This window comes from Amaranthus tricolor, chromosome 8 (assembly GCF_026212465.1).
Source record: "Amaranthus tricolor cultivar Red isolate AtriRed21 chromosome 8, ASM2621246v1, whole genome shotgun sequence".
NCBI lineage: Eukaryota > Viridiplantae > Streptophyta > Magnoliopsida > Caryophyllales > Amaranthaceae > Amaranthus > Amaranthus tricolor.
Window position 1 is genome coordinate 11,626,573 of NC_080054.1, and position 19,070 is coordinate 11,645,642.

The window sequence follows — 19,070 nt, forward strand, 5'->3', positions numbered from 1 at the left end:
TTGAGTTTTTTTGGTCATCCCCTCCTTGTACAGATAACCCAGTGTTCCGGTCCTGGTAAGTACGAGAGCGTAAATTTAAAAAAAATAAGTAATTTAAAAATAAAAAATTAAGCTTCTGGTAAACTTAACTTTAGAAATAAGCGTTTCTATGTCCGAGGTTAAGGTGAGATATGCTCGCAGTTACTAACAACGAACAAAAAAATTGATCAAAAAAGTCAAAATTGTTTATTTGCAGTTATTAACTACGAACAAAAGGAAGACAATGCCATAATGTTAAATGAGACAAAAAAAATTGGGAACCATGTTTGTTTGCAGTTAGGAACTAACATGATTTTATTTTTTTTGTCCATCAAACGTTACAACATTGTCTCTTTTTTGTTCGCAGTTAAACAATTTTAACCAATCTTGTTGTTCGCTATTAGTAACTGCGAACATAGTTTGGACTCGAAGACGCTTATTTTTAAAAATAAGTTTATCCGAAGCTCATTTTTTCATTTCTTTTGTTAAAATTACTTATTTGTTTTAAATTTTCATATGAGAGCATCATCGTGAAAAAATAAAACGAAATAACTACCGGAAAATTGGAAAAACTTAAGTGAAAAAATAAAAAAAAAATAACAAAATAAACTAAGAATCAAACTTATTCCAAAAGTAAGCGTGAATTTCCCAAACCTGAGGTTTGGGGTTGTTCGTAGTTAGTAACTGCGAACAAGTCAAAAAAGACAAAATAGTTGTTCGCACCTACTAACAGCGAATAGCTATTTGACCTAAAAAAAAATTTTATTTCTTTTTTTTTTTTTTCTGTTCGCAGTTAGTAAGTGCGAACAACTATTTTGTCTTTTTTGACCTGTTCGCAGTTACTAACTGTTCGCAGTTACTAACGGCGAACAGCCCCAAACTTCAGGTTTGGAAAATTCACGCTTACTTTTGGAATAAGTTTGATTCTTAATTTATTTTGTTATTTTTTTTATTTTTTCACTTATGTTTTTCCAATTTTCATAAATACTGGGCCATCACTGTATGGATCATCACTAATACTAGAAGTAGATCAATGGCTTCCGTTGTCTTCATTTTATCAGGTTAAGATGTCCACCTCAGAATAAAAACAATACTTCGTCCTTTTAGTATCACTGTGGAATTTTAGCAATTTTATTGAAATTGAGGAGTAATTTATTCTTAATTATTGATGTAAATAACAAAAATCTTAGAGAAAGTTCATGTATCAAAATAGAATCTTGTGGGGAAGCATCAAAAAGAACAATATTTATTAGTGGGCTCATATTCATCCAGGAGTGTGACGCCACCACACAATGCTCGCCAAGATTCTCCTGATACTTTTTGAGAATTTGAACTAAGCTTATTTTGAAAAAAAAAAAAAAAAAATTCAAATTAAGCTGAGAAAATTTATTTTTCGACAAATGCGTTTTGCTGCTCAAAACTTTGGCTTTGTTCACTGTTACTGGTTAAAAAAACTCAAGCTCTTTGTTCGAGGCTACTAATATCGAATAGAGGGAGTTCTGGTCTAACCGAATTAATCCTTTATTTGCTGTTAGTAATAACTTTAACCTTGCTCGGCTAGGTCACCTTCTGTTAGCTGTTACCAACAACAAATAAGACTGTTGACTTTAATTGACATTTTGTTTTATTTATAAAACTAGCCTTTGTAAATTAAAAAATAGCCGTTAATCTATGTTTTATAATGCACCCACCTTGTTACAATCTCTCCGAACTCCATTAAAAAATAATCAAATGTTATAATTTATGTTCATTTTTAAGGTTTATAATATTGAATTATTTAGTAAAATGTTATTATGTTATTTTATTAGTATACGTCAAACTCCCATTCAATGGAAGAACATTGTCATTGTGGTCATGAAGTCGAATATGGTTGTGATTGGAGCGACTTTTAAGATGAATAAGAATTAAGCCTAGTCCTTAGTTTCCATGAACATCCCCTCTTACAATTCATGGTAAGGACAATTTGGTTAGAAGTCTCAGTTCTATGCTCTATCTTTCTACGAATATGATACACTCTAACAGCTTCCAACAAAGATTCCATTAACAAACATCATACCCTTTTTAGACTCCCCTTTTTTGGTGTAAATGGTATCACAAGCCCAAGACCTCAAAGAGTAGTCCTCAACATGTTCATCTAGGGGGGAACTTGTAACACCCCGGCCCAACGGACCGCTGATGACTACTCATAGAGACTGTATAGAGACTGTAGACTGGCCCCACAGACCAACACAAGTCTTTCCAGCGCACTTTGGCCTCACTCATGCGCACCTAGGAAAACTTCCAAGGAGGTCACCCATCCTAAGATTTCTCCACACCAAGCACACTTAACTGTGGAGTTCTTACAAATGGGCTCCCATGAAAAAAAGACGCACATTGTTGATATGAGTAGTTTTATCAATCCTTTTTATAGATAAATTCGGGGTATCACAGAACTAAAGCATAAGGTGTAGGAGCAACGATTATAGGAATGTTGCTTAGAGTTATGTTAGTGGTTAGGGCATCCTCATCCACATCCGCATCATCCTCAAAAGGATCATCAACAAAGTCAGTACTCACATTATCATTATCCCAAGGTACCTTCTTATATCTTCTTCCTAAGTTAACCCTTGCATCATTTGAAACTTACATTGGAGAGGGTTCACAAGGAGTACAAGATGGGGAATGAATAACGAGATTTTGAGTTTCTTGAGTTAACATAGGTATAGGCATAGGAATTGGAGAAGGATTTCCTCTTCTATGTATAACTCCAAAGAGAAAATAGGGTTAGATTTTGAATGCTCCCACATAGCCTCTAAAGCCTCATCATCCTTAGTGGGATAGGCTAATAATTGTCTGCTCATAGCGTATTCAAAACATATATTTATGGTACTTGTTGTGGAGTCAATTCCAATCTTAGAACATATTAAAACTCATTCAAATCCATGTTCGAGTTACATACAAATAGTTTACGTCTACACTCAACATACTCAACATTCCTACTACTTGATCAAATTGAACCATTTCAAAAACATAATAGTCACACGAAATGATGCTATTTCTATAAGTATACATAAAAAATCAAAATCTTCTTCAAGTTCAAAAGAATACAAGTACAAAAGAATTATGTAACATAAATTTGGATGAAAATAACTTATTAAACCCTAAATAAACCCTAAATCAATCATGAAAAATTTTTAATACTTCAAAGATATATAAAATTAAGTACTAAAACCAATAAATTAGTAATTTAATCAGCTGAGGATGAGGTTGAGTGGTAGTAAATTGCAAATGAGTAATCTACATTTGGATGAAAACATTTTATTAAACAAAACCCCTAATAAACCCTAAATTAACCATAAAAATAATTTAATTAAAGTTAATTTTACCTTGGAGCAACCGAAGTAGCTTTAATATAACTTTAATAGTGCTAGGAGGCAAGAAGGAAGAGTGATTTTAAGAGGATGAAGGAGAGTTAAATGAGAGAATTGAAAAGGAACTCTTAAATTAGGGTTAGGATAATGGGGAAATGAAGAAGAATGAAGCTGCTGGTTCACAATATAGCCCGTGGCTGTTCGCTGTTTGTAACAGGAAACAAAGAGTTTTGTCCCAAAAGTCAAAGTCATTGTTCGGTGTTACTAACAGCGAGCAAAGATTTTTGTTATTTTTGACCAAAGTCTTTGTTTGCTATTACTAACAGCGAACAAACTTATTAACTTTTTTTGACCAAAGTATCTGTTTGCTGTTACTAACAACGAACAAACTCATAACCTGAGGTTTGGGTTATGGGCGCTTATTTTGGAATTTATGTTTTTCCAAAGTTTGTTTTGAGAATTATTTTTAAGCTTATTTACTTCAAATTTTCATAATTTTTAGGAGGTAGTTGAATAAAGTTAATAGCACCAAATACTGTTGAATAAGAAAAGTTCTAGTAATTATAGAATCTTCTCACAAAGGCATGGTTATACAACCACGATGTGAAATTTAAATGTAGGTCAAAGTTAGAAAGAATTACGGTTAAGTTGGATCTAATTAACACACCTTTAGGTTCGTGAGAAGAATTTATGAGAAATTTGAGTTGATGATTTGAAAAAGTCTCAATGAGCAAGGTTGTCTGTTTAAGTTTGTGGCCATGTATTGTTTTCAAATTTGTTTTTTAATATTTTCATCATTCCAATCTAAAATAATTATATTAATTATATATATTTTAAACCACTTTACACATGTTGATAGACGACCATGACAATGATTCAATAATCCATCTATAGGCTATAAATATGCACATTATACCTTTTAGAGCTTTAGCGACTAACAATTTAGACAATTATGGAAAGCATTGCTGAGTGACCCCATTCTTGGTAGACTATCAAAGTAATGATAGACCAAATAACATTATAAAATTGTAGCAAAATACTCGTACATAATCCCCCCAGTGGCCAGTTCAAATACAATTTCGATAATTGAAATTAGACAAAAAAAAAAAAAAAAAAAAAAAAAAAAAACTAGATCTCTTTAATTTGTTCTTGAAAAGATTCCATGGCAAAAGCAGGCAAGCCTACGAGCACATTGATAGATTTGGTGTCATTTCCATGAGCCAAAAACAAAACAGCTTGTTTATCAGGTAACGCAACAGGGGCAGTTAAAACAGGTTCTCCCCATCCGAAATCAGTTGTATGGAAAGACAGTCTTGACCATGTTGTAATCAAAAGAGTGGAGCTTAAAGATGGTCTTGCCCTCGTCATTTCAAAGTAATCAATAGCCGACCTCATATAATTATCCGTAACCATCTTAATGGCATTTTGGACTAAGTGTACTCCGTAGCAGAGATTATTTTCGATTAACTCACCGGCATGACAAATTGAATTAGTTAATACAATTCCATTTCCAAAATACCCTTTTGGTAATGTAGGCTTAAATTTGGATCTTCCATCAACTGCAAACAACAACTTTGTCTTTTGATTTAGTTTCATTTGAAGTGCTTTGGTTCTTGCCCTCCAGACAAATGCAGAGAGTGCTTCAAACGAAGTGCATTTCTTTAGGTTTCCGTCTTGTATCGCCTTCGCCTTAAGCCTTTCCAAGTGTTTCGCTTCGAAGCAGAAGGATCGATATTGCATTTCCTCTCGGTATTGATTGGTGGGCACACTGCCAGAAATGTCTTGGATTTCGTCGAATTCTTGGTGTTGGAACTCCACCTTTGGAGGGTCGCGTGCTTTTAGGATTGTTCGGTCTAGAAACGGGGTAGTGTTTGGGGTCAAACCCCGTGCAATTTCACCCCATGAGTTAACGAATTCCATGGCTGCAATTCCATCAAACATGCAATGATTCACGCACAGCCCTAGTGCGAATCCTCCACACTTAAATTTTGTCACCTATTAATATTTAATGCAAACGCTAATTATATTAAATCTAGGGATGCACATAGTTCGGTTTTGTCTGGTTTAACAATAAAATTAGATCAGATAATAAAATTTTTCAAACAAGACCAGACCATTAAACAAATTATACTAGACCAGCTAGACCTTTGTAAAACGATTCGGTCCGGTCTCATCAACAAATTTTTGCTTTTCAATAATTATACATAATGTAATTGCTTATGCAAATATTTCGCATCTTTAATTGAATCTACCTAATTTATGATTAACATTTACATATGATAATTCATAATTATATAAAACTTAATACAAATTATGTACTTAAATCAATTATAATGGACAAAAACATGAATTACGTAAAATGAAAAAATATAAAACATAAGTTTTTATTGGACAAAAATCAATTGAAGTAATAGACGGAAACATAAAGTATGTAAAACCTAACACAAACTTAACGTATAATCATTGTCTTTGTCATATCTCAATATTTAATAAGTTTAAGTTGCACTCAATATTAAAATGTATCTTACTCAATATTTAATAATTTTAATTTATATTTTTGGGTCTCAGTTCAAATTTGGTGATCGAATTATTTTTAGAAGTGCAATGTATATTACTATGAATATTAAATCTGAGCTTAACATTATATTGAGGTATGCAATATTAGGATCGAGTATTTCATTCCATAATCTACTCAGCATTTTTGGTTTGATTTGGTCTAAAGCTTAAAAAAACTAGGACCACATCGGTAACCATAAATTTCAAAAAATTAGACCAGACGAAACCATTTAAATCGTAGACGTGACCAAATTATTAAATTATGGTTTGTTCTTATTTGGTTTACGGTTTAGACCGAACTTTGCTTAGCCCTAACATTAACACATACATTAAGTTTTCTTATTCACCTTCATCTAAATATAAAAACTTGTATGCGGCCGCCTCATGCGTGCGACCAAAAAAAATTTATACTTGTCTAATACAAACCTTGAAACACCAATTTCAAAACTTAAAAAGCAAAATCTAACACTTAAACCCCTATTTCAAGCCTCAATCTTTTTTCTCCAGAGGCTTAATTTAATTTTTAATTAGTTATTGACTTCAACCATAAAACACCCATTCCACGACTTATAATGCAAATTCTAACTCTCAAAACCCTTATTCCAACCCTTAATTTTTAATTTTAATTACCTACTCCAATTATAAAATATCTATTTCAAGACTTAGAATGTCTATTCAAATGGTTTAAAGTTTGTCAAATCAAAGACTTAAAATGCATATTTCAAGATCCAAAATGTCCAATTTAAGCTTTAAAATGGCAAATTCAAAATTATGATTGAACCTATGAGTGATCGTACGTATGCGGCCGCCACACAGGATATTTGTTGTCATCTAAATTACACTCGTGTTCACTTATAGTCTATAGGTGTTCACTTACAATTTTAAAGTGACCCATTATAATATTAAAGCGATTACCTACAATTTAAGGTGATCCCTTATAATCATAAAGTTATGACCAATTATAACATTAAAGTGATCACTTACAATTTTAAAAAGATCATTGTTTATAGTCTTAGAGTAAATAACCTTAAATTGATCACTTATAATCTTAAAGTGAATAATTATAATCTAAAAATGATCATTATTTATAATATTCAAATAGTCAGTTAGTCACTTATAACTATGAAGTACTTATAATCTTCAAGTGATTATTTACAATCTTAAAGTGAGTAATTATAATTGAAAATAAGCACTTTTTATAATCTTAAAATGATTACTTATAACCGTAAAATAATCACTTATAATCTTAAAGTTTTCACTTGCAATCTCACAGTGACCATTCATAATCTTAAAGTGATTACATACAATCTTAAAATAATCACTAAAAAATCACAAAATAAATTACTCATAATCTTAAAGTAATTAATTAATAAAATACATTGATCAATTGTATACACTTGTCTCATTTATCTTCTTCATTTAAGTGTAATGGTTTACCTGTCCTTAACTATGCTTATTTTGTTTACTTAACATATCATAGTACTAGACTGTAGACCACATACGTCTTTTATAAAATAATTACTTTAAATTAGATGAAAATAAATATTTTCGATTACTTTGAATTTGCATTTTAGAATTCAAAAGCTCTCATATAATTAACTCTTTTATATATTAAATTTTAACACAGAATTTTAAAACTAATCTACGTGTTCTATACTACTATGTATTACACTTGCATAATAATTCCCATCATCAAATGATAAACTTTATGTATAGGTATAAAAAAAAATCAAGTGAATTTAATTATTATTGTAATTTTATAATATCAGTTTTTTACAAAATTTTAATTTTACATAATATTTGGACACTTAAATCTGTACTCAAATCTAGCAATTAATGGTTAAATTTTATATGTATAGCAATTAATGCTACCCAAATCTTTACAACTTTCCGATGAAAAAAGGAGTAACAGCAAAAATATCTCGTTGTGAAACATGAAAAAATGAGTTAGGAGTGTTAGTAATTAGACCTACCTGAGCAATAAGAGGAGGAATATCAAGCAAGTTTTTAGCAGCAGGGAATTCATAAACGAGGTTTCCAATTGTAAGAAGATGAGGCTTAGTAGTATCACCAATCTCATCCATGTCACAATCAGCCTCCGCCTCAACGAACACCGCGCCGTCAGTTTCTCCGTCGCAGTTGATGATGAGCTTCCCTTGTGGGCTAATAGTTAGCCGTCCAGCCAATGGGTAGTAATGAACCAACACCTTAGAAAGTGCATCTTTTAACACTTTTGGAGCAAACTCATTTCCCTTTTCTTCTTTTGACATGAAGCAATAAATTGTACGCACACTTACTGCTATATTTTGGTCTAAATTTGATAGAAAGTATAAACCTTTTGGTGTCTTCTTAAAAGGTTGAACAATTGTTGGTTCACCTACTTGCTTCACTTTTAGCTCAAATGTATGCCCGTTGTTTGCTCTATTTTCTTGACCCTAAATAAACCCAACAAAATAAATTTAGATTTTTTAAAATTATTTTTACATATATTTTTCTATGTCACAACTCACAAGTGACCATACAAAATTAAAAAGTAAAAAAAAAAAAAAGAAAGGAATGGTATAATTATGTTAGTGAGATGGTTTTGAAATGCATGACTAAACTATTATATTGGTTCACACACTTCTTAACTTTTAGCTCAAATACCTTTCCATTGCACAATTTCATTGACTTGGTTGTTCCATTTTCTTGAACCTATATAAACCCAACAAAAAAAAAAATGAAAACTACATATATTAAAAAATTTGTTACATAGAACTATTTTATTTGTGCTTAATTCATAAGTGATTTCTTGGAAAAAAAAAAGGAAAAGAAAGGTATTATGTTAGGGAGATGGTTTTGAGATGAATTGAGTAACCATCACATTTACCTCAAATACATGTCCATTAGTTGGTTTAATCGTTGGATTTGCTCCATTTTCTTGAACCTAGATAGACCCAACACAAATATTTTTAACATATTTCAAAATTATTTATGCATATAATTTTGTGTTTCATAAGTGATTTCATTTAAATAAAAAAGAAAGAGAGGTAGGATAGTAAGGGGGTGTTGAGATGCATTATGACTAACCATGTTGATTGTCTTTCCTTGAGTGGAGAAGTAGAGAGAATGTGTAAGTAACGTGAAGATTCAAAAAGTCATGAAGTTTTGGTTGTATGGGAGAGATATATATAGGATAATATGGGATGTTTGCGAAAATTTGAAAAAAATAAGACATTTTATTAACTTAGGTCAGAAAATAAGATTCGTTCAAACTTTATTTCCAAAATAAGCGTCTTTGGCTCCAAAGTTAGGCATGGTACATAATCGCTGTTACTAACAGCGAGTTTAAAGTTGCTGGAATTTTTAAGTCAACACGTTGTCGCTGTTACTAAGAGCGAAATAAGGTTTGATTAGTCAAAGGGGAAGTCGCTGTTAGTAACAGGGAGTTATTGCGACCCTAAATACAACAGTCTTTGTAACACCCCAGAATTTCCGCTTAATGAAACCAAAACCGTAAAGGACGGGAGAAAATTCGGGTGTTACATAAAAGAAAAGGAAGAGAATTTGGATGAATGTTAAATATTAACTTAAAAAAAAATGAGTGGAAATTTCGGCAGCATCTGCCTTAAAATTGTGCGCCTTTGTAGAAAAACAAAAATTATTTAGAAGCTAATAAAGTAAAGGCACCAACGGCCTATCAAAACTATGTCACGGCGGAATGATTTGTCACCGGCTTCTCAAATTAACATGCAAAGCATGGATCGTGGTTCCAGTGCTGACGTTTGCGTTTTAAAAAGACTTAACTCCTTAAAACCATACAGAATTATAAACTACGCAGCGGAAATACAAATATACAAGGGAGGACACAATGCCTCATAACAAAACATATACAACTCAAGTTTACAAAAGATAACAAGAGCTACAAAATCGAAAGATAGCGGTATGACACAGGTTATGCTTCGCCCTCATCACTCTCCCGAAATGCAATGCAATGAAAAAGAAGCTCCAGTACCTGCTACACCTGTCTATGATCCTCCTGCTGCTCGACATTAGACCAAAGGCCAATGTGTCATAGCAGGACAATCATAGAAGGTCATTAACAAACAAACATAAACACAAACACGTACATGTCAGTAACTGGCATCAAATATAATAAGGCTAACTACTAGATAACATTATGTCATAAAACAACATAAGATGATTTCATAAAACGCAAGCACAGATAGTAACCGTTTATCGGCCACTTATACCTCTTAATTTCATTACGTGCTTTCCAACCCCAACCTTGTGTTCTTGGGTAGAATGCAGGTCTTCACGCTCCTCTTTTTAAACATAAACTCTTGCAAAACACGTATAGTATCAACTCATCAAGGCATTAACAGATACCTAACACATGACCTTATAGAGCTTGTCTATCTTAAGGTAAGTGTGATCAAAGTCTGCAATACCCTTGAAGTAACTTAACTTAGGCACACTTCTCACTAGCATAAACTATTCTATCAATAAGTAGATGTTCTATCGATGAGTAAATATTCTATCAAAAAGTAAACTTTCTATCAATGTGTAAGCTTTCTATCAAAGAATGAACCTTCTATCATTAAATAACTTTCGATCAATGAAAAAATTTTCTATCACTGAATAACTTTCTATCAGTGGATCTTTCTCTACTTCCTGGCATAGTGACACGGCCAAGGGCATTATCGGCCATCCGGCGCCCATGGCAAAGTACGAGCTCATTCCCCCTCCAGCTGACCCTCTCGGGTCCTACCCTCGGGAAAAACTAACACACTGGGGTTCTAAACCAGTGAAGAGGCCACCATATTGGGGTTTGCAAGGCCCGCATGGTAACACCTCGGTCAAGGGGCGGTATCGGCCATCCGGCGCCCAGTGACCCAAGCATGCTCATACCCCCTTTACGGTGGTCCCTTCGAACCTCACCTAGGGGACTAATAAATCAACCGAACATAATCCAGTTGAGTCACGCCAGCTAATCATAATCTAATACTTTCAGATGGGAATAACTTCCACATCCACTTTCGACTAATAATGAGCGCCCATGGATAACAGCACGCCAAAACCCACTGAGCTACTCATCAAAATATGAAATTCACCTCTAAAGGAGTCATTCTAACTCCAAGTAAGGCATAATCCAATTCTTAAATAGATAAGGGGTAGTTCTCGCCTTCTATTAACACTCTCATTCTCTAAACTATTCTAAGCGCAAGGATTTCATAGTCGATAGCTCTTCATGTAAAGGTGTACTCACTAGTATCTCATAGTTTCAATGCAATGCATATTATCACAATAAACAATAATGTCTTAAAGCAAATTGCATATAAGGGTTAGTTACTGCGCTTACATACCTGTAAGCGTCATTGCACGATCAAAAGTCACAAAATCACTCAACTAAGGCTCTACTTTCCTCTTACAAAATGGGCATCTATATAAGTTATGAGTAGAAATAATAAGTTCCCTTAACTACTTTGCCATACCAAACTAAGTACCAAAGTAACCGCTATCGCCCATTCAACATGAGTTTCCGATTACTCTAGCACGCGCACAAACTCATTCAATACAAGTCAAAATCATTAACTCAACACAACATAAATCTTTCGATCAATTTAAAGCAGAAGTATGTGTGAATCGTTTCTTTACATTAACTAATTTTGAGCATATCGGCTCGCGTTACCCAAAAATAACTAATCACAACTAAATCTTACACTTTTAATATAACATTAATATAACGATACGGCAAATCTTAGAGTTGTCGTACTGGGATATCATTTGTTACATTCTCCAAAGCTATGAAATATAGTCAAACAACACGACAAATTACTTTAGCAACCATCGACGAGAAGTTGATATTATGGTCTTGGCTTACTAATATCATGTATCTATAACTTTAATAACAACCTAATAAGGGTATTTGTAATTCACAACAATCAAACCACAACAATTAGTAACTATTATTCCCAATTTAATCAATCAAAATCACTTTCATAGTCAACTAACATCATCACCGTTACTAATTATTCACAAAATAACCAATCGACCAATTCTTAAAACAACTTTTAAAGTTATTAATCAATCATCACTAAAATATAGTATAAAACACACATCATTAGTAATTCATCTCTAAATCCAAGCCCTAATCGTTTCGTGTTCAAAGATAACATATTTAATTACTACCCATACTAAGATTTTAAGAAACTAATACAAAATCAACACACAACCCATAATTTCAAATCACACTTCAAACCCTAAGTCATAAACATGTTTAATTCATCAATCAAATTCTTACCCACAAAAAGATTCAAAGAACTTAACACAAAATCAACATCAAACTCAATACACTTAATAAAACTCCAAATAAAACTAGAAAATTAATTAGAGAAAAGAGAAGAGATGGCTCACAAAGGTGAAACTAGGAGATGGACAAGGAGGCAGGTGGTTTTTGTAGTGGTGGTGACTCACTGTGCGAATTGGGGAGAAGAAGTCACACGGACTGTCCCGTGCTGGCAGTACAGTATCCGAACTGCTGGTGGAGTCCTTCGGTGCGCCTGCCGCTGAGGGGGAAGAAGAGACACAGCCTATTGTCAGTGTCTGGGCTGCTGCTTGTTGCTCGAGGGAGGAGATAACACAGCTGTGCAGGTGGTTGCTCGTGGGTGGCTGATTGGGACCAGCTGCTGGCGGCACAGCAAGAGGGAAAGGAGAGAAAGAAGGAGGAAGAGTGAAGGGAGTGACGGCTAGTGGGAAGCAACGAGGGTTTCGTGCCCTTTTTATCATAGTTATTATTATTATTATTATTATTATTATTATTATTATTTATTTAGTTATTTATTGATCTATATTCATCTTTTTGCAAGGGACCTTCGTGTACTCACAAATTTAATAAAATAATAATCTTAATTTTGAACCTCTTTATTTTAGAAATCGTGATTGTATTTTTAAAATAAATATATGTTAATATTTAAATTCGTATATGAAAGTGGTTTATTAAAACTACTTCTAAATTAATTTAACATAATTATAAAATGCCCAAAAGTTATTAAAATATTAATTAATGACGTCAGAAAATCTCGGGGTGTTACAGTCTTCTTCCTCCTTCCTCAATTTACCCACAATACATTCGGTGCCCTAAAGACACGAAACTCTCCCTCTTCTTTCCACCATTAAAAACAACTTCAATCCTTCAATTAAAATATGAATAAAATATTAAAATGTCAATGTGTTACAAAGGTATGAATAATGCAAGAGCTCAAGATGTATAGGTAGTAATATGCAACAACATAAAAATAGGTATGAAAACATATTGAACGTTTTATATGTTCAACTATAAAACATAGCTAGATTGTTTAAGAAACCAACCAATTTAAATATAAATATAAATATAACTTTAATTGAATGGAACATTTATAAATTAATGCTTTCAATACCAATATCCACAGTTGATCAGTGACCAAATGTATAAGAGTACCAAATTAAACAGTACATTAACATCAATAATAAAAAAAAAGTATAAAAAAAGTGGCTTGTTGACAAAAAGAAAGGGAAGTCATAGGCTATTATTCGATGTTGGACTAAAAAATATTTCAACGCTTAGTACCATTCATTGCATTTAGCATTCAGATATGTCAATAAAAATTTGACTACATCTAAGTTACCAAAACAAACAGATGTTTGAATAAGGAAAACATGTATTATTTCACGTAAGGTAGCATGCATAACTATAACTCAGTTGCAAATAAAGCTAAGGTAGCATGCTTGACTGTAGTAAATGCAACTAAATTCTAGTCACCATGATCACATATGAAGTCCAATCTGTATTGTTTCACTTCATGCTCCTGTCATCACTATTGGACTGCTGCCTGGTGGTGGTATTCTTTCATTGATGTCATTGTCTAAATAAAGCTAAATGCAACCAATCTGTATTTGCTGCCTTTGCTGTTGGGCTATTGTTGTCATTGTCGAGCACGACTGTTGTTAAACATACAATAATCAAATTTTTTAAACATACTAATATAGCAGCCATGAAGGTCATGCAACTACCATATGAATACTCCTCCCCATCTTCCCTTTCTAATTTGTAGTCTATTACTTCAATAGCCACACAATCAACTACACAGATCTAAAAAATTATCAGCTGCCAGTTCAGTGGTCCCAACATCAAACAACATTGAAGTCTAAACATCTAAGAAATACAACAAATTATGTGATAACATGATTAAAGAAAACCTTATGATCATGCTGCTGCTCTACAATACTACTGTTCGATTTGAGTGCAATGATGCGTGCAACTGAGAATCAATTTCCCTGGAGATTTGCGGGCTCCCCTGCATCGATTGTGAGTTTTGTAATGATGGCTGAAAAAACCTTGAAAATGAAATTGGCTGCTGAAGTGTTTGCATTTCACAAGAGACGGGGCACTTTAGCCTGTTTGCCACTAAAAACTGCCATTTGGAAAGTTTGTGTTTACTTCCACGATAGTTGATAAGTTACTCTGAAATGAATGAACAAACAAATCCTTCAGATCTTTCACAATTAAATTTATTCGCATAGAAAATGAATTGGTAACTACAAATAAAATGGTACTGATAAATGAAAATATATTTTGCAGTAATTGCAAACAAGTAGGCACCTCACTGGCACTTCAACAAAGTGGAAATTTTGGTAGTCACAAAAATGCAATAAACAAATAGAATGTCCAGGATCGGACAAGAAAGAATCACTATGCGGTTATTGCCAACAAATTGCATATTTTCAGTGCAAGTTAGGTTGTATGAAACACAAACATTGATATAACAACACAATTTTATCATGGTGTGTTTGCTGTTTAGAACCAAGCAAGATAGAGATTAGAGACAGAGGGAAGAAGAGGAGAGGCAAATGCGGATTATAGAAGAGACGAAGACCAGAACAGACAGAAGCAAAGAGAGAATAAAGAGAAATAGAATGGAATGCTAGTATCATGTATAGAAGAGCAGTGAGCCCCCAGAGCTCTTATATTGGCTTAGAAACTCCAATGTACTACAAGCATCAAATTTACAACAGAAAGGAAACAGAGAGATATGAGTTTCAAGGGGATTGTGTTTTGAGAAACGTACACATTGAACATGTTGCAAGCCTGCTTTGCTGTTATTCAGTCATGATGCTACTGCCGAGCCTTTTTTCCTCTAGACTAACGTCATTGTTGGTGAGTGTCGGCTACAATTTGATACTTGAATAAATAACTTTTTCCTTTTCTTTTTCTTTGAAGTTCCGATAGAAGTTTTTGATTTTGAATATATAAGTCACTGTCTTGGTGTGTGTCTGCAACACTGACATTTAATGTATTAGCTTTAAGGCTATTAAACCAGCAAATATAGCTATCTCATGACTCAAGTTGTTATTTACTAACACATTATCCAAGGGCAACCCAACAAACAATTTCAAGTTATCAACTTATATATTCAATTTATTGCCACAATTAGACAAATTAGAACAAATTTTCTAATTATTACATAACAAAATAAGCTGCATTTTGTTGAAAATTTATTCATTTAAAGCAGTAAATACACCTTTCACACATAAGATAAGCGGCAAGCAAACCAAACAACTTGATAAAATTAGACAAAAATTTAACCGTGCCAATTCTTAGGTTCAAGAGAAAGAAATTAGGGTAACAATAATCAATTAGATTTTACCATAATTCCTCAAGAACATGATAAGTTGATGATAAAAGTGTTTATTTATTAGTCTCAAGATCGTCATCGGTTAATAGAAAGGGAACATCAATCGTATATAAAACCCGGACAATGGTCTTTTAGGAAAAAAATTTCATACAAATAAGTAAAGAACCAATCACACACCATGAGTATTTCAGTTTGAGGTCCAAATAACCAAAGAAATAAACAATTAATCATATCATGAAGAAATTTAAGCTATGATTTCCAAGCAACTTACCATAATAGATAAGAATATCATAATTCCTTTAGGGTCCAAATTTCATCAAGAAATTTATGCTATTACTTCATGTCCAAGCAATTTGTGGTGGCACTCGTAGTTTTACAAATCATATAAGATAAGAAATCATAAATCCTTTAGGGTCCAAAACTCATTTATCATTATATGCCATTTAATACCATGACAGGATGTTCAAGTTCAACAAACCCCTCAGGTTAAAGTTATGGAATTGGCCAGAGAACACGTGAAGAGAAGGAAACAAGCACAGTTTGGATGTTTTTGTGCTAATGCTATCGGGTAATTGTAACTTTTTCTTATATTCTACTTTCATTGTGCTTTTTGAAAGCATATTTAATTTCCAAGTGTACTTGGTGATATGATAATTTTTGTGCATTGTGTGTAAAGATGCTCTCAAGTCTGTTCACTCTCAGTGAACTGTATTTATGTTGAAGTTTCTTTAATGCGCATTAACCTGTTTCAAATGTTGGAGTGATGAGCGGAGCAATTATATGCATTCATCGGAATCTTAAGCATCATTTCACTATTAGGTAGTTTAGCTGGCGGGTAGGAAATGGATAATGGCATTAGTAGCCATAGTCTTCCAAACAGGTGCTTCTATTATGGCATTAGCACCAAACAAGTACTGCTATAAAAGTGCATCATCCAAACATTCCAACAAATTAATAATATACATATGTTATATAAGTGCATCATCCAAATTTCCCAAAAAAATATCAAAAATTTGCATTCTACACTTTCTAAGATCAAGAAATAAAATGTAAGAAATTCTTTGGAAGAGACAAGGTGTACCATTTTCAAGCTTGTATAATTTAGTCGTCGAGGCCTTAAAAAACGCAGATGAGTCGTTCGAACCACCAAGCTGAGTTGTAGGTTAATCATAGAAGCACAAAGGATTACCGTGTGTAACACAATGAATGAATACACAAGTTACATAAACCTGTAAACATGAAATTGAACATGTAAAATTAAAATTTCTCAAGTACCCAGAAAAATTAAAATCAATAATAATACAATAATTCAAAAAAGGAAATTTATTGCATTATAGAAAATCGAAAGTAATACTTGAATATCCGATCCATCAACATAGACTAAGGAAAATGGCAAAATCAGTACCAAAATGATTAAGATGTAGAAATGAATAAAAGCATCAAATTAGGCAAAATCAAAAAATGAATTAACAAAAAAATTATATCAAATCATCGGAAATCGAGTAATAATTCAAAAATTTTCAAAGATATGAAACCAACCTTTTTTGCAAGACTCGACAAAACTACTATATCAAATCATCAGAAATTCAAAAGTAATCATAAGCCAACAAAGAAATTCATGGCCTGTAGTAGATAAAATAATAGTAAAAGAGAGAACCCAAAATTCGAACAAATGACATAGTTTTTCTACGGGAAATGGTAAAAATAAATCAATTTTTAGTCGTCCGTTGAAAATAAATTCAATTATTATTTTTATATAAATCTATATATTCGATATAATTGCTGAAAATAAATTTAAATATTGTTTATTTTTAATTCTTCACGTATAAATAAGCTTTTAAGATGATTATAAATAACAAGTTGGTTTATTTTTAGTAAATATACGAAATAAGTAGATTTATTTGAAAATAAATAATAGATGGATTTATTTTCAACGGATCAAATAAAGATCGGTTTATTATTAGAATTTGACTTTACTTTATTTACAAATGCAAGCAAACCTTTAATTGATGGAAAAAGTGAAAAAAACCTTAAAACATCAAAGCGTAATCAAATGTGTATTAATGTTTGGAAAATGTCAAGCCGTGCATCATAGCAGCAACACAACAAGAAGAAGGTTGCCCAGCCTACGCACATGAATCAGTGAAGCTCATTTAATTGATATATAGCTATGTAGATATTTGGATTTGGTGTTTCACATCAACCTAAGTATAGTTATGATATGATTTAGCTCTTAATTATTGTGTTGTTAAGTTACTATTAGTCCAACTACAATATGCAGTGAATAAAACACTACATAGAGCTTAATGTCGCTTATGCACTGTTGCTTGATTGATTGTATTAAGGGCATCTTTAATGGTGATCCAATTTAAGGTCACATGACCAAATAAGAGCAAAAATAATTCTTAATGGTGACCTAAATTTTGGTGGGTTGAGTAAAAAGTTGACAAATTAAGTCATATATTAAGTCAGATATTTCATATGACATGTTGATAAATTTCTCTTATGCCATAAGGAATAAGTTACATTGTTAGTTTTTTAAAATTAGTTTAAATTTCTCTTATGACAAATTAAAGACAAATGCAACTACACTAAGATAATTACAAAAGCCATTATCGAAAACGCAACTTCAATACCCACTGGCAAAAAAATCCGCATAAAAATCGATGCAACTACTTTGAGTGTGATTAAGTTTGATTCAACTTTAATAACCATTGCGATTTAACTAAATTCAGCTACACTTATTTAATTGAATCGATTCAACTTCAATACCCTTTGCGATTCGACTAAAACAACAAAATAAACCCGAAAATTATAAATCTCACTATTACTACTCTTTCACAAATTCAATACCCACTGGCCGAACAATGCCAATGCCTTAACCTCAAATAAAAATTTGGAGTGAATGAGATTAATGAACTTGAAATCCATATTGAAAAAGAAAGTGCTAAATGAATTGGCTTTCTTGCATCAGAATTGAAACCAAATTCAACAAAGAAAAACAAAAACTAAAGAAGTAAAGCACATACAATATTCAATATCCAAACATAATCATCTTCAATAGAGTCATTACACAAGAATTCAAAGTCAACAATAGTAAATCAAAAGAATCTGTAACACCCCTGAATTTCCGACCCCTTATACGAAACCAAAACGCAAAGGATGAGAGGAAATTCGGGTGTTATATTAAAATAAAATAACTAAAATAATAAACTTTATAAATGTGAGTAGAAATTTCGGTAGCAATTTGACTAAAATCGAGGGCGTGATGGAATATCAAATAAAATAATATAACTAAACTCATCCAAGGCATCAACGCCTTTAAAATTTCGTAGTACAACGGAATGATTCATCGTTGGCTCCTCAAATCATCATGACAAGCATGCATCGTGTTTCTAGTGTCGACTCTTGAGTTTAAAAAAAAAATTAAATACTTCAAAACCATACAAACTCATAACCTACGCAGCGGAAAATTTAAATAATACAAAGGAGG

General features: G+C 32.5%; 1 protein-coding gene and 1 long non-coding RNA gene across 3 annotated transcripts; both read right to left on the reverse strand.

The window, feature by feature from the left end:
• Window positions 1–4,391: 4,391 nt before the first annotated feature.
• On the reverse strand, window positions 4,392–9,045 carry LOC130820833 (omega-hydroxypalmitate O-feruloyl transferase-like). Its single transcript, XM_057686372.1, has 5 exons — window positions 8,994–9,045; window positions 8,794–8,850; window positions 8,571–8,618; window positions 7,898–8,359; window positions 4,392–5,363 (listed from the first exon to the last, which is right to left on the reverse strand). Exons 1-5 carry the CDS (start codon window positions 8,994–8,996, stop codon window positions 4,497–4,499), a joined length of 1,437 nt encoding a protein of 478 aa, XP_057542355.1. The 5' UTR covers window positions 8,997–9,045; the 3' UTR covers window positions 4,392–4,496.
• A 4,235-nt stretch (window positions 9,046–13,280) lies between these two features.
• On the reverse strand, window positions 13,281–17,251 carry LOC130820834 (uncharacterized). 2 transcript variants are annotated; one of them, XR_009045267.1, is made up of 4 exons: window positions 16,932–17,110; window positions 16,659–16,806; window positions 15,011–15,223; window positions 13,281–14,406 (listed from the first exon to the last, which is right to left on the reverse strand). It is a non-coding gene; the product is annotated as an uncharacterized LOC130820834 (long non-coding RNA). The 2 variants fall into 2 exon arrangements; XR_009045266.1 differs by lacking the exon at window positions 16,932–17,110 and adding an exon at window positions 17,117–17,251 and having other exon boundaries at window positions 13,284–14,406.
• Window positions 17,252–19,070: the final 1,819 nt, after the last annotated feature.

Bases quoted from the DNA above. Each gene is read 5' to 3' on its own strand.
- LOC130820833 (XM_057686372.1), bottom strand. The intron at 8,619-8,793 runs GTAAATGTGATG...GGGTTTATATAG, and splicing joins CTAATGGACATGTATTTGAG to GTTCAAGAAAATGGAACAAC. The intron at 8,360-8,570 runs GTATTTGAGCTA...GGGTTTATTTAG, and splicing joins TGAAATTGTGCAATGGAAAG to GGTCAAGAAAATAGAGCAAA.